Source organism: Delphinus delphis, chromosome 4, assembly GCF_949987515.2.
Source record: "Delphinus delphis chromosome 4, mDelDel1.2, whole genome shotgun sequence".
Classification (NCBI taxonomy): Eukaryota; Metazoa; Chordata; class Mammalia; order Artiodactyla; family Delphinidae; genus Delphinus; species Delphinus delphis.
Window position 1 is genome coordinate 29,219,748 of NC_082686.1, and position 15,999 is coordinate 29,235,746.

The 15,999-nt window shown below is 35.5% G+C and overlaps 1 protein-coding gene across 1 annotated transcript in view; it reads left to right on the forward strand.

The window, feature by feature from the left end:
* Positions 1–4,016, forward strand: part of LIPI (lipase I) — a 56,927-nt gene extending 52,911 nt beyond the window's left edge. The window contains exon 9 of the mRNA XM_060010118.2: positions 3,884–4,016. Within this exon, the coding sequence (XP_059866101.2) occupies positions 3,884–3,971 (88 nt within the window). The 3' untranslated portion in view covers positions 3,972–4,016. The remainder of the gene's footprint in view (positions 1–3,883) is intronic.
* The last annotated feature ends 11,983 nt before the right edge of the window (positions 4,017–15,999 follow it).

The following is a 15,999-nucleotide window of genomic DNA, read 5'->3' on the forward strand; positions in this document are numbered from 1 at the left end:
CTCTTACACCAAAACTGCACCTTCAACAGTTTTTTTGTTGTTTGTTTTTTATTTTTGCTGTTCTAATACTTGTGTAGAGGTAGCTCACTGTGTTTTTAATTTGCATTTCTCAAATGACAAATGATGTTGATGACTTCTGCCATTTAATTGAGGGTATCTGCATCTTTAAATTTAATGTAATTGTAGATATATTTGGTTTAAATCTATCATCTTGCTATTTTGTTTTCTGTTTGTCCCATCTGTTCTTTGTTCCTAATTTCTCATTGTCTGCCTTCTTTTGGTAAATTGAGGAGTCTTATGATTACATTTGATCTTCTTTGTGGGTTTATTATCTATAACTGTTTATTTTAGTGGTTTCTTTGGGGTTTATATTATAATCTTTATTTTATCATAGTGTACCTTCAAGTGAATTTTACTACTTTACATATAACATGAGAGCCTTACAGTAGTATACTTCCATTTCTCTCTTGTGCTGTTATTGGCATACATTTTAATTATACATATGCTAAGATTTCTATAATACAGTGCATCACTTTTCTTGAAAGAGTTATGTCCATTAAAGATACATAAATCATTAGGAAAAGTCTTATATATTTTTTCCATATCGTTACCATTCCTGGTGCACTTCTAACCCTTATGTAGATGCGTATTTCCATCTGGTATAATTTATCTTATAACAAAAGGAGTTCCTTTAAGATTTTTTTGTAGGATCTGATAGTTGTGAATTCTTTCAACTTTTGTGTGTCTGAAAAAGTCTTTATGACGTCTTTATTTTGAAAGATAATTTCTCTGTGTATAGAATTCTAGTTTGATGGTTGTTGTTTTACTTTCAGTACGTTAAGAATGTTGCTGTACAGTCTTAGACCATGCATTGATCTTAATGAGAAATATACTACTATCCTTCCTTTGTTCCTATGAGGAAAATAAGCCTCTTTTCTCTGGCTGGTTTTAAGATTTTCTCCTTATCACTGATTTTAAGCAGTTTGATTCGATGTGGCTTTTTGGAATTTTTTTTCATATCTCTTGTATTTACTGTTTGACCTTATTGGATCCATGGGTTTACGGATTTCATCAGATTTTATGTAAATTTTTAACTCTTTTTGAAATATCTTTTTCTATGCCCCTACTCTCTCCTCTCCCTTTGGGGACTCTAATTTCAAATTTATTAGGCTGCTTGAAGTTGTCCCACAGTTCACTGATACTCTGTGAAGTTCTAAATTTCATTTACTCCCTACATTTCATTTTGAATAGTTTCTGTTGCTGTGTCTTCAAGTTCACTATTCTTTTCTTCTGCAATGTCTAAGTTGATATTTATCCTATCCGGGGTATTTTTCAACTCAGATATTATAGTTTTCACCTATGGAAGTTTGATTTGACTCTCTTAATATCTCTTATGTCTCTACCTAGCTATTTGAACATATGAAATACAGTTATAATAACTCTTTGAATACCTTTGTCTGCTGATTCTCACATCTATGCTAGTTCTCGGGTGGTTTCAATTGGTTGACCCTCATATGGTTCCATTTTCCTGCTTCTTTGCATGCTTGGTAATTCTTGATGAGACATCAGACATTGTGTATTTCATCATGTTAGGTGCTCCATATTTTTGTATTCTTATAAATATTCTTCAGGTTAATTCTCAAGATGCTGTTAAGTTACTTTTAAACAGGTTGATTCTTTCAGGTCCTGCCTTCAAGGTGTTTTAGGCAGGACTGGAGTAGTGCTAAGTTTAGGGTTAATTACCTCCACTACGGAGGCAAGACCATTCTATTCTTTTTACCTGATCATCTGGCAGGTAGGAACAGACACCTTTGTTAATTATGGGAACCTTGTCCTAAGTAAGTTTTAAAAATACTAGATGCATAGGTGTGGTGATATGTTGTACAAAAGCCCTAGGGAGCTTTTTTAAATAAAGAAGCATGTCTATTCCCTGTAATTTGGTAGAATATGTATGGATTAAAATTAAAAGCTAATTGTATTTGAATTTTAGAGAGATTTTTTAACACTTGGATTTCTTCTATTATTTTTTATTAAAGTTTATACTTTATCAATGTACTGTGCTCATTTCTGCTAATTTGTGGTAAACAAAGCATTAGAAATGCAATATTCAGTGCTCTTTTTTTAAATTAAAAAAATCCACTAAATAGTCTTCTTCCTATGATAGTTCATATATATCACATAGTTTTTTCTAAATTATAGAGTTTAAAAATTTTGATTCGGGGAGAAGGAACTATTAATAACATAGGATAAATGATCTCAAAATCAGAGTCCTGGCGGTAGAACCAGATAGGCTTTTCACAATGTAAAAACAAAGAAAATTAATTTTTCTCATATGTTTTGGTAAAATTTCACTTTGGTAGGCGTAATGAACCTGACTAAACTGTTCTGTAATGCTTGCAGAAGCTTTGTAAAATGTGGAATATTTAATAAAAATATACATTTACTATATTGAATATATTTCAATGGTAACAGGGTTATGAGCTTTTGTTTTTTTGTAGAAAATAAGAGCACACTTGCCATAATATTGTATTATGAATATGTAAATAGAACAATTACTTAATGACTGAGGTAATTTATTAATAAGTCTAATAACACCCTTGTCCTATGATGACAACTTAAAAATTAGGTGGATCAGGGATATCCATAACATTGAAGGCTCACTCACTGAATAAAGGCTGTAGCAGGCTAGATTAAAAATTGACATAAGTATATATGTATTTGTTAGGGGAAGTGGTAAAGTCATTCTTCCACTTATTTCTTAATAATGGAGAAAGGATTATATCTGAGTTTTCGATTATGTTCTGAACTCCGACAATTTAACAAAAAGCTACTTTTGCTAATATCTAAGAATCAGAATCTTATCAAATTGAGGTACTGTCATTTCATATTTACTTCTATACTATTAAAATTAAAATTCCTAGATGCATTTATTATTTCAAGTGGAAAATATTATAGTATTCTATATCAGCTTTTAGAATTAAAGATGAATATGTTCATATTTTACTACTTTTCAAATATTAGCAGATACAATTGATTTAAAATGGAAGAATTTAACCTAACAACACTGTTGATATTTTTAAAACATGTTCAACGGTGTCTTAATCAAGCTAGAAGGAGACAGACAGCAATATATCTCTTGAACTAGAGCAGTGCATATGTCAAATAAAGGCGAACTACCAGCACCTGTGCAGTTGAATTGCTCCCTTTTCCTTGACTAAGTTAGTATGGCTGATACAGGAAATTTCCATTTATTACACCACTTTTTCCTTTAGCTCCTTTCCTGAATTTTGACCAATCTTTGCTTATTCTAGTTGATTGCTTTTTTGAAGTTTTCAAGACATTAACAGGAAGATAAATCATGAGACAAGATGCCTGATTCACCACAGTGACGTGACTTCTCAGAAACCTTCAAATACTAAATACACAATTTCTCCAAGATATAGAATACTTTAAATGTTATTATTTCCATTTTAGCAGGTGGCAGAGGATTGATTAAAATATTTGGCAAAATTGTCTATGCAATTCAGCCCAACTCTTCCATGGTGGCTTTCATGGTAGAAGAAGTGGCCCAGCTACTAAGAGTTGAGTTCAGTTTTCAGCTATTTCAGTATCCAAAAATATTTCCCATTCAATGTAAGTTTTCCAGTGAAGCAGCAAAGAGAGAAGATGTTGAAGCACAGAGAATTTTTTCTTTCTCACAAATACTGTGTCTATTCATCGACAAATTAGATGGAGTAGAAATGATCCCAGAGGTTTATCTCAACTCCCTGCATTTAGAGAACTAGTTAGTCACAGGCATAGGGTATTCCAATATTTATGAGAAGAAAATAAATTTGCTGTTTTACTAATAGTTATTTTTTCTCTCTGTTTTTCTCTTTCACAGACCACCACTATGCACTTATAATTTTGTACTTAAAGAAAATGAGGAAATATTTCTCAGTCCAAATACATGCACACCAGATGAAATATAAAATGCCTTCCTCTATCAAATGTAACAACTTGTTTGTGAATTAAAGAACTTGTAAATGGAAACAACACAATTAGTATTTCTTTCAGAATGCATTGTTCAATCTGAAATTCAGATATTTCTACTTCTTGAATGAATTTTTAAGAATCAAAAATATAGAATATTTTTAAATGCATATGCTAAAGCATTCTGAATATATTTTAAAAGCTATTTATTTCTGTTTACCTTAATCAAATGTTTCTCATTGAACGTTTCCCTTAATTACTTAGTATTAATAGATAATATGTCTTTAGAAGAAGAGAGAAGCTTATTGCTTCAACACACTGTCTAAATAGTATCATTCTCCGCTCAGAATGCAGTAATAAATGAATTTTTTAAAAATTTGTAAATTTATCATTTTGAGAAGTCACTTGGATTAATGTAAATCTTGTAAACATAAATACACCTTCTGTTTAGTGAGCTATTTGGCATTTTGTAATGCTTTGTAAATAAAGGCTTTGTTTCTGTGGAGCACGATAATCTATGGGCCTGAAATCCTTAATGTCAGATCTGGGGTCTACCATTTACTAATGGTGTGATCTTGAGTAACAAAATTTACCTCACCATGTTGCAGTTACCTAAGAATCTTTGTGAAGATTGATTCAACACTTTGACTAGTGTCTGCCCATAGTGATAATAATAATAAAAATAATAACAGCTAACGCTTACATACATCACTGTATTCTTGGCATAATTTGATACTTTATATACATCAATTCATTTAATCCCTACAAAAGCCCTATGAGATTGGCCTTGTTATCTCCACTGATGAAGAAACAGAGGCACAGAAATGTTAACTAATTTACCCAGGATTGGGTAGTTGTGTCCTTATACGATTATGGCCCACTCTAACGGACTCATTTTAATTTAATCACCTCTTTAAAGACCCTGTCTCTAAATATATTCACATTCTGAGGTACTGGGAGTTAGGGATTTAACATATGAATTTTGGGGGTAAAAAGTTCATCTCATAATACCTTCTATCACTCATTAGCTCCACAATGATGACCTTTGTGTAATGACATTTGAAGGTGAATTGGGACCATTATTGGTGCCTACCTGGAAAACACTGACGTGTAAGACCCTTGATGTATTATATGTGTGTTCCAGGCAGAAACAAGTAGAAGGCTCTTCACATTTTGCTTAGGGATTTAAGCAGTGCTGCCTGCACCTCTACTGTCTGTCAGTCCTTCTTGAAAATAGCTCCTTCAGGTTCTGCCTCAGCCCTTCACTCTACAGGCCTCTGACTCCAAGCAATAGATACTTCTCTCTCCTCTCTGTCACTTGGGCATTTGCTCACAAACTTCCCACATTCTTAAACAAAACCACGGACGCTTATGTAATTTCACTTTTCTAATCCCCCTCAAATAGTTTGTCAGATATCCCCAGAAATTTTGAATCTCAGTGTGTGACATTTAAAATTAAATAAAATGCATTCGAGATACATTCCTAGGGGCAGAAATCCTGCTCCAGTATTTGTGACTGCTTAGGACCTCTGGGTAGCAGAGAAACAGTACCCGACTTGTCCCACAGCACATTAAATTAGGGCCCTGTAATCATCGTAAGAAAACTTCCTTGTCATAAGTGATGGAATCTTTCACAGATAAGTTGAAGATATAAACTTATGAAATGTTTATAGGTTTTCCTATTGCATTACCTTCACCAGTGTCCTAATACCCTCTACTTTTTTTAAGATGAACAATGAAAGGAAACCTTTGGAGCCTGTCTTCAGGGTGAGGGAAGTAAACTCCTCTGATCCACAAGTCTTCAAGCAATACTTTTAATCATCTTTGTTTTTTTCCAAATTTGTAGAAATCATAGATCAAAAATAGTAGTAAGAGGGAAAAAATTAACTGTTTGAACGACTGTGATGAAGCACAGGTATTTTTATAGCAATTATCTAGGACAACAGAAGGAACAGATAGCCATTACGCACAAAATGCGTTACACCAGGCTGCTTTGAAGACATGCTGCTCTGGGTCAGATACAGAAAGCTACAGAGAGAGGAGTTGTTTAAGTTCTTTATCCTTCAGGATGCCTACTTGGCATGCGTCATAGTCTCGAACTCAACATTGTCGTTCAAAGTCCTCTCAACAACATATAGTGTATTTTTAAGTTAATTTGAGGATTTATCTAATTAAATAACATGTTCCATATTTTACTGATGTGCCCTCTTTGTGTTTCCATTGAATAATAAACAGTTTATTAAAAAAATAAATCCCCAACACAGCAACAAATCATACTTTGCTACACACAATAGTTGACTGAAATTTTAAGTGGACATAATCAAAGGGCAACTAGATTTTGTTTGTTTTAACAAACTACAATTTAAAAAAATTGCACCATTCAGATAAGTTGCAATACCAATCTAATTTACTGGATAATTGTTTAATTGTGTGTGTGTGCCCATTATTGACAAGGCACAATTATGTAAGCTTACAATCAGCCGTAATCATAAAAGTGTTGTCGCGAGTCATAACATTTATGGTCTATGCATTAATCCTGTTTTTTCTAATAATAATAATAGCAAGTACATAATGAGTAATTACTATATGCCAGTCTGTGTTTTAAGTCTTTCATTTGCAATATTTCATTTAGTCCTTACAAATGCCCTATCAGGTATGTTATTTTATCACCTTCAGTGACTAAGGGGAGAAATAGAAAAAAAAAAAATCCTTCAGACTATTACTTTCAATACTTGAAAGATATATTTGTTGTGTTTTGATAGTTATCTATTGGGTATTTATTAGGCATCCTGTAAATGTTTGTGAATGGGTGAACAGGAAGTCAAATGCTCTCAATAAAAAGCACAGGACAAAGGGGGAAGCCCGGCCCTGAGAAACTGTGATGTGGCCAGTGACTGCCTGCCAACAGCCATGAAGCTTGCTGCATGGGAACATCCCAGCAAGTCGTAAGACACATGTGCTGGTTTTCTGGTCTGTGCTTTCAGGATTTTAGGATGAAGATGCTGCTAAAAGTTACCAAATACCTGAATCCTTCCCCAAGATAGTATAACCTGCCTCTCCAAGTGGCATAAACAGAATTGTCAGAGGACATTAGGGGATGCCATTGGAGTTATGAAATGTAGGACTTCAGTGCACAGAGAGCATTTTCATTCATAATTTCTTTTATCCTATGAACATGTGGTACATGAAAAAAGAAGGATATATGGGAGGTTGAACAGCTGGTTATGCAGATGGTGTTGATGAGTTGAATTTGGATTTCTGTACCATGGCTTGAGTTTCTGGAATGTGAGGCTCTTGGCTGGGGGTAGGATTACATATCTCACAGGGACATGGAACAATGTGTTTGCATGTAGGCTAGCAGTCATGATTAAAGTGCTTTAAATGGAACATAATATTGCAGAAAGTGTTTGAAGATTCAAAGCAACAGATCATTCACCCAGATTCACTAGGACCCTTTGAAAACTCTTCCAGATTTCCTATTGATCCCCATCAGCACCTTCCAGCTCTTTAACTCAGGTTTACCCTTGCACCTTCCTTCACGCTTGGGCCCTTTCTTGGCCTTTTCCATGGTTAACTTGTTATCTCTCCCAAACTCACTCCTTCCTTTGCTTTTGCCTCCTCCTCTGTTCCCCAGAGATGCTATTTCATGTCTCTGTTACAGCATAGGGTATTATAACTCTTTGCTTACTTGTTCATATCCATCACTAGAATGTGATCTTCCTGAGAGTAAGGAATTTTGTGTTATATATACATTTTTGTATTTTCAGGGTCTAGGTGAATGCCTGGTTTGTTTCAGGGGCTCCATAAACATCTGTTGGATGATAAATGCAAAATTAAATATATGAAGCAGTAAGTTTCTTTTTGGCTTAGCTGGGTAGGAGTGGGCAGACACCAATGATTGCTGGCTACTTAGAAGAACAAAATGTTTCAAGTGGTTCTGGTTAGAGATCAGAGAGCCCTCACGAAGATAATTTAAGATTATTTTTGTCTTACATTCTTTTCTAAGAATGTAGTAAAACCAGATTTGATTTTAATATTAGACAATGTTAGTCAAGACAATTATAGTATTTAAGAATAATTTGCATTTAGAATTAAAAAGTTCTTTTACATATATTGTTAAGGTATTAAAATATTAACATTCTAAACACAGATGAATTATAAATTTTAGGTTTTTCCTTAATAACTCTCTGGGAAAAGAAACAATTTGAAGGTTAAAAAAAAAAAAGTCTACTGCAGGCATAGATCCTGAAATCATTGGAACTTTGTCAGTGGAACCTGTCCTAAGTTTTCAAAGGAGTTTTTACTCTCTAATATTTATTAGTGTTGTGTTTCTTTTTAACACTTGGTAGGAGAGATGTTTAATTAGGAAAATGTCTATGGAAAAAGCTTTTTCAAGATAAGAGTTGTCAAAATTAATGAAGAGTGAAGAACTAGAAAGTGGGTTTACTCCTAGCAGAATACCCTTTAGATGGGGGATATGGGATGAGAAAGAGAGAGAGTGACAAAGAGAATCAGAATTTATTAAGAGTACATATTATTTTAATGTTTAAAGTAAATGTATTCTCAGAACCATGTGACCTGGGTCACTTCCCACAAGAAACTTTCCATCTAAATGCCAAGATACGGTTTCTGTTAAATAATGAGTTACTGAACATAGGGACTATCTTATTTCAACCTTATTTTCCCACAGCCTGTACCAAAAAACACTTGATCAATATTTATAGATTTGAATATAGGCACAGTCTTTCACATATGGTAAATGAAAATTATTTGAAAGACACCCCAGTGTTAGGGTGCTGGCAACCAACAGTGCTGGATTCACCCTTATCTCCCTTCCCATTGAACGAGTCAAGGAAATACACAGAATCTAGGTTTGAAAATCTCTGCAATCTAGGAAAACTGTTCACAATCTTCCAAACTTCAGGAGGAAACTATGATAATCAAAGTCAAATAGGACACTGAGGCAGACAGTTGAGCTGAGAATAAGGAGGAAGAGGTTGACCCACTGCTCTGTGATTCCATTTCACTTTCCAACTAGAGGTATATGGTCATTTATCTACTGGGAAGTAATTACTTTCTGAGAGCAAGAAAATTTTCACACTCTCTTCCATTATTTCACTTTCCAGTCATCAGGAGTCCCCAAGTCCAGGAAAATTATGCTGTTGGAAACAAATACAGACAGGCAATGATGGTCTGCCACCTGTGGTAAATTTTTTTTTTCAGTAATGACCCGCAATTTGTTCAAATCTCCCTGTAACCATTCCTGTAGATAAGCCCCTCAAACCCTTCCTGTAGGCTTGAACATATGTCTTAATTTGGACACTGGTACAATAACGAAATGTGATGCAAGCTGAGTCCTGAAAAGTACCTGATACCATTGGATCCCAGAGACCTCAGTGGAAATGCCCAAGCTCGTCTCCTGGAAGGATGAGACACCAAATGGAGGAGAACTGAAACACCCCAGCTAACAAACGCCATCGAAAGGACTGACCACAGACACAGAGGCTGGCAGAGCTGGCCCAGACCTGAAGAAACACACAACCAACCCATGAAGTCATGAACTCTAAATAAAGCGGTGGTTGTTTTAGACACTGTTTTGGGACGGTTTGTTATACAGCAAAAGTTAAGCAATACACTTTCTGAAACTTGAAATAGGCAGAGCATGGATGACAGCAAGAAAAACTGTGTATTTTATATATATAATTGTTAGATAACAAACAAAATATAATATGTATCTTATAGAAGAATGTTATATAGGATACTTTAGTATAACATATTACAATAAAATATATTACCACCATCTGCAAACAATGTTGTGAGTTCTCCTTTCCAAAGTTATTAGATGATAATGCTGTCTACAAACAAAACACAATAGAGTAAACTACCCTCATAACGTAAGAATGTAGTAGAGTGGTAGAATATAAAAGAATACACAGAAATTAATAACTTCCCTATATTATTAGCTAGAAAACATTGAAAATACAATTATAAAAGAGATCTACTTCACATTTGCAATGAAATATAGTATACCTAGTTTGTTATTTTTTATAAAACATTAAGTTTTATGTTTATAAACCTATCAATTATAGAAAAATGGAAAAATAAGTAAAATTTACAATCATAAAATCTTATCCCTGTGAGCATTTTTCTTAATTTCTCTCTCCCCACTTCACTGATTCACTCCAAACATGTATCTCTGTATAAAAAGGTACATTGAAAGATTTTTTAGATCATATTTGCCAGGAACTTAGAAATTCCTGAGACGTTTCCTTACTTGCAGGCTAACAAATTTCTCTGCTATAGTTTCATGGATGCTGGCTGAAGATATATGATTTCTGACTCAGAGAAAAAAATAACCTCACAATAGCATAGGCTGAGTATCCAACTCTGACAGCTCCAGCTCTCACAGGGCAACACAAAGTGGGCCAAGTGATGCGTGAACACTGCAGTGCAGGAGAGCAACCCAAGCTTAGGGACGCTGATGCACTTCACTTGCAGAACTTTTCCCCAGAGGGAGGCATTATCTGTATTATACTGTATAGTAAACAAATCTTTTCTTTGCTCCAGAAGGAGACATGGTTTATATTCTACGACTGTTTTCTTTATAGACATTCTCAAAGACAGTCAAGAACTAGGAGGTCAGTGCCTGCAACCTGTGCAGAAACGAAAGAGACCCCAAAATTGTATCTACATTCCTCCCACCACCGCCTACAAAATCCTGTTTTTCAAAAAAAGAAAAACAACAAGTTTTTAAAATACATAACACTATGCCTTTAATGTGCTATCATATTCTGAAATGGTATTCAAAATTAATTTCTGAGTCTAGAAGCTTAATATAAATTTGATTTTATTTAGTACCACTCTAAATAGTAATAATTATAATAACTATGAGATATGAACTTTATAGTATTAAGAAAAAAATAACAATATATTGTGAGGTGACGTACAAATAAAGCCAGTCATTTCTAGTTGTAACAGTGTAGCGATTATTTTCTGCTGTAAAATTGATAGACGAAAAAGAAAAAGAGATTAGAATAAATGAACTCAATGGTAAATTTTCAAATGTAGGTGGGGCAGGAGGAATTGGTTTCTGATTAAAAAAAAGCGAATCTCAACAGAAATGCCCATGAAGCACCATCCCTTCATGGTGAGAACTGCCGGAGTATCAGAACATCTAAATCAGTGAGAACTCTGTGGAGTCCTGTATGTACCAACTGTTAGGGTTTAGGAGCAATCAAAGTTAAACTCAACATGGAACACCCACATTCAAGGCTACCAAGCTAAAGCTAAGGAATCCAGTCCATGGGTGGCTGTGCATCTGATCCTAAAGAGCCTGGGAATGGGGTTATTTTTGAAACATTTTATCAAGATTGTAAATATACTCTGCCCACTTTCTCTGGGTTTTACCAGATTGAGTGCATCTATTTTTAAGTGTGGAATGAACATGCAAACTACCTGTTTAGGCATAAAACGTTGTGATGAATACATGTATAGGGGAAAACAATACAATGTCGCTATCACTGTCACTATATTTTCTCCCTGAAATCTCATCTTGCAAAATAAGCTACAGAAGGAAATTGGTCATCCCACAGGACTTCATGTCTTAAGCATTTCTGAATGCATTTCACAGAATCAGAGTGTCTGGGGTTCTGACTCTGCTGGAGGCTGTGGTGCTGGAGAGTGGTTTCCAATCCAAGCCTGGGTGATAGTCTTCCTGAGTTCAAATCCTGGATCTGCCACTTCCCATCTGGGTGCTTTTCACCTAACTACTTAAGCACCCTGTGTCTCCATTTCCTTAGCTGAGAAGTGGTAGTATTAATTATACTTTCTTCACAGGGTTGGTGTGTGGATTAAATAATTATAATGTCTAGAACATAATGACAGAATTCACAGAGACATAGTAATTATTCTAACTGTTATCTTTATGTATGGTAGAGACCAGAAGCAGGACATTGGTCATTGGTGTCAGCTACTTCAGGAGTTACAGAGCGGCCATGCTGCATGGGCAATATATGTCAGGGTAAGATTGTGCTCTGACATCATTGGAAGCTGCTCATTTGGCTTGCTTGTGAGCCAGAGGGTCTCAATTTGAATACTGCTGGAAAATTTTATTTTACTAAGACTTTTAAAAAGAGCAGTTTAAGCTTCACAGCAAAGTTGAGAGGAAGGTACAGAGATTTCCCATATGCCCCCTGCTCACATACTAACAGAGCCGCCCACATTATCAACATTCCCCACAGGGTGGAAAATGTGCTGAATCTACATTGTAGTTGATGAATCTACATTGACACATCATAATCACCCAAAGCCTGTAGCTTACATTATGGTTCATTCTTAGCGTTGTATATTCTATGGGTTTGGATAAATTCCATAGCTGTACTTTCACAGAATGCCATATAGTTGGAATCATACAGTATGTAGCCTTTTCAGATTGGCTTTTTCACTTAGTAATATGCATTTAAGTTTCCTCCATGTGTTTTCATAGCTTGGGAACTCATTTCTTTTTAGTGCTGAAAAAATATTCCATTGTCTGGATAGATCACAGTTTATTTATCCATTCACCTACTGAAGGACATCTTAGTTGCTTCCAAGTTTTGTCGATTATGAATAAAACTGTTATAAACATCCACCTGTAGGTTTTTGTGTAGACATAAGTTTTCAGTTCCTGTGAGTAAATATCAAGGAGCACAATTGTCAGATCATATGGTAAGAGTGTGTTTAGCTTTATAAGAAACCATCAAACTGTCTTCCAAAGTGCTGTACCAATTTGCATTGCTACCAGCAACGAATGAGAGTTCCTGTTGCTACACATCCTCACCAGCATTTGGTGCTATCAGTGTCCTGGATGTGGGCCATTCTAATAGATGTATAGTAGAATCTAACTTTTGTTTTGATTTACATTTCCCTGATGACATATGAGGTTGAGCATTTTTTAACATGCTTATTCATCATCCTTATATCTTCTTTGGTGAGGTGTCTGTTAAGGTTTGGTTTTTTTTCCCATTTTTTAATAGGGTTATTTCTTCTTGTTGAGTTTTAAGAGTTCTTTGTATATTTTGCATAAGTCCTTTATCAGATGTGTTTCTCCCAGTCTGTGGTTTATTTTCTCATTCTCTTGGCATTGTCTGTTGAAGAGCAGAGTTTTTAATTTTAATGAGGTCCAGCTTATCAATTACTCTTTTCATGGATCATTCCTTGGGAGTTGTCTTATCTAAAAAGCAATGGCCATGATAAAGGTCATCTAGGTTTTCTTCTATGTTATCTTCTAGGAGTTTAATAGCTTTGCATTTTATATTTAGGTCCACGATCCATTTTGAGTTAATTTTTGTGAAGGGTAGGGTCTTTGTCTAAATTCATTCTTTTGTATATTGATGTCCAATTGTTCCAGCACTGTTGTTGAAAAGTGACCTTTGCTCCCTGTACTGCCTTTGCTCCTTTGTCCTATATTTATGTGGGTCTGTTTCTGGGCTGTCTGTTCTGTTCCATCCATCTAGCTGGCTATCCTTTTGCTGCACCATCTTGATTACTGTAGCTTTATAGTAAGTCTTACAGTTGAGTAATGTCAGTCCTCCAACTTTGTTCATCTCCTTCAATTTTGTGCTAGCTATCTCCTGAAACATTTTTTAGAGAGTGTACCTCTGAAGACTTACTTTTGCAGCTTTAAAATATTTGTAAACATTCAAGAGTTCCTCATGCATCTCCTTGAAAGGAGTGAGGTTACTGTGTATTTAACAACGAGCCTTGCTCAAGTATGCTAGGTATTTGGAATATAAAAAGGGAGAAATTTGAATTCCTAGACTCAAGGAAGTTATATTCTATTAGAAAAGCGACCTGGTTAAACACATGTTATCATACCCTGTGATTATTGCAGAAGTAATGATTACTCCGAGGGCTGGTGTGGAGCAGAGGCTGAGTATCAGCTGCAGTGGAGGTTAGGGAAGGCTTGACTGATAATAGAGATGATTAAACTGGTTCCTGGTGGATGTTCAGGGATTAGCTCATGCAAAGAGAGGCCTATAGAGGAGAATGTAGCTTGGTACAGTTGTAGAGTATGAGGCAAGAAGAGAGAACAGATGTTATACAGCTGAGTCAGATTATATAAAGTTTTGTATGTCATAGAAAAGGAGTTATTCTAGTCAGGAGTTATTTAAGATTATCAGGTAACAATAAGGCATGAGCATACTTGTGTTATTAAAAAGACATATCTCTCATATGCCTTATTGGAGAGGACATTACCAACCCCTCTGCTGGAGCCCTGAACATATTGAGGTAGGATAATAAAAGGAGATGTTAGGTAAGCAAGGGAAATAAAAGATGGAAGGATTCAGCACAGTGATACATTGGAGTTTTGTCACAACAGCCTGGAAAGAGCAAAGGAAAAGTTCATGTGTTGTGTAGATGTGGCCCTCTAACATGACATAAGTTTCTTCATCCCTTCTTTAATACATGCTGCGACCCCTTTTGAGTTCCAAAGGGAAAACCCAGTGGGAGTTCTGTTAAATGTCCTCAAATGGGCTTCCCTGGTGGCGCAGTGGTTGAGAGTCTGCCTGCCGATGCAGGGGACACGGGTTCGTGCCCCGATCCGGGAAGATCCCACATGCTGCAGAGCGGCTGGGCCCGTGAGCCATGGCCGCTGAGCCTGCGCGTCTGGAGCCTGTGCTCTGCAACGGGAGAGGCCACAACAGTGAGAGGCCTGCGTATCGCAAAAAAAAAAAAAAAAGTCCTCAAATGGAGTGAGTAAAAACATAAGAGAAACCATTAAGGATTGCTATATACCATCCACCTGAAAACTGTATGCGTTTTATTTTGAAAGACCGTATTATAGTGTTTCTTTCTGGCAATAGCAGGGACTTGAAGAACACGGCAGATTTAGTTGATCTACATAATAGAGATAAAATCTGAATGGGACCTGCTATTTGAAGTACTACTAGTAGTGATGGTTTGAAAATCCATGCCTGCCAAACACAGAGGTCCCAAATGAGTTAGATCAATACTGTCTAGGCCCAAATTGCATCACATCTCGGCAATTCCTTCTCCAAAATAAGGGTATTTTTTCTTTGTTCAGTTTTTTTTTTTTAAGAGATCATGATAAGCGTCTTAAATGTTATTTCTATTTTCTCTTTCTTCCTAGGGAAAAAATCACTGACTAATAACTATATATATCTACTTATGTCCCTGGGTGGGGAAAGGGAGGGTATTACAGATCTCCCAAATTTTCCCATTGAGAAGATCCAGTTTTTCATGTGAGCAAACTCGAATGTATAAATTGAATACAGAAGTTATGCTGTGGATAAAAGTCAAACATCTACTTATAAAATGTATTAATTATACATATTATATAAGATGATATGCTGATACAGAAATTCTCACTTTTCATGAAACAATTTACCCAAACTCTTCACGTGCATTTTTTTTACATAAATATGTTTTTTTTTAATCAATTAAGCCCTCTTTAAAGTTATCTTACAGGGTTTTGTAGGCCATAGTTTTCCTGTCTAAGTTGTCTGAGTTACAGAACTCTTGGAATCTGTATATAGTGTTACAGGGAATTTCCTATTGCTTGTGTAAGGGTTTCTCTCTCAATATGATACAGAATAAAAATGCACTAAAAGGACATAGATCCAGAGTTCCCTGCTCTAGAGACAAAACTATTACCAAATTCTTGTATATCCCAGATATCTCGTACCTGGAGTTAAACTATTCATTTTAAGTCATCATGAAGTACCATGTTTAACTGCAATTTTGATGTTACACTCTTGGGATTGCTTATTAAGTCTTTGATAAAATTATTTTACTCCTCTTTTGACTCTGAGAGGGTCTAAAATTTCTTCTAAATCAGAGTAAGGAAGCCACACCTTTTATGTCCACACGACCAGTCTTTGGATAGGGACTGTCCCTGAAAAGGGGCTGTGAACTTGGATGAGATCATTTTATTCATCTGCATATTCATCTGCATTATTGCATGGAGTCAGCTGTCAACACTCCCAGGAGCTAGAAGAATGATGCCATAGTCCTGAAGATGGCATC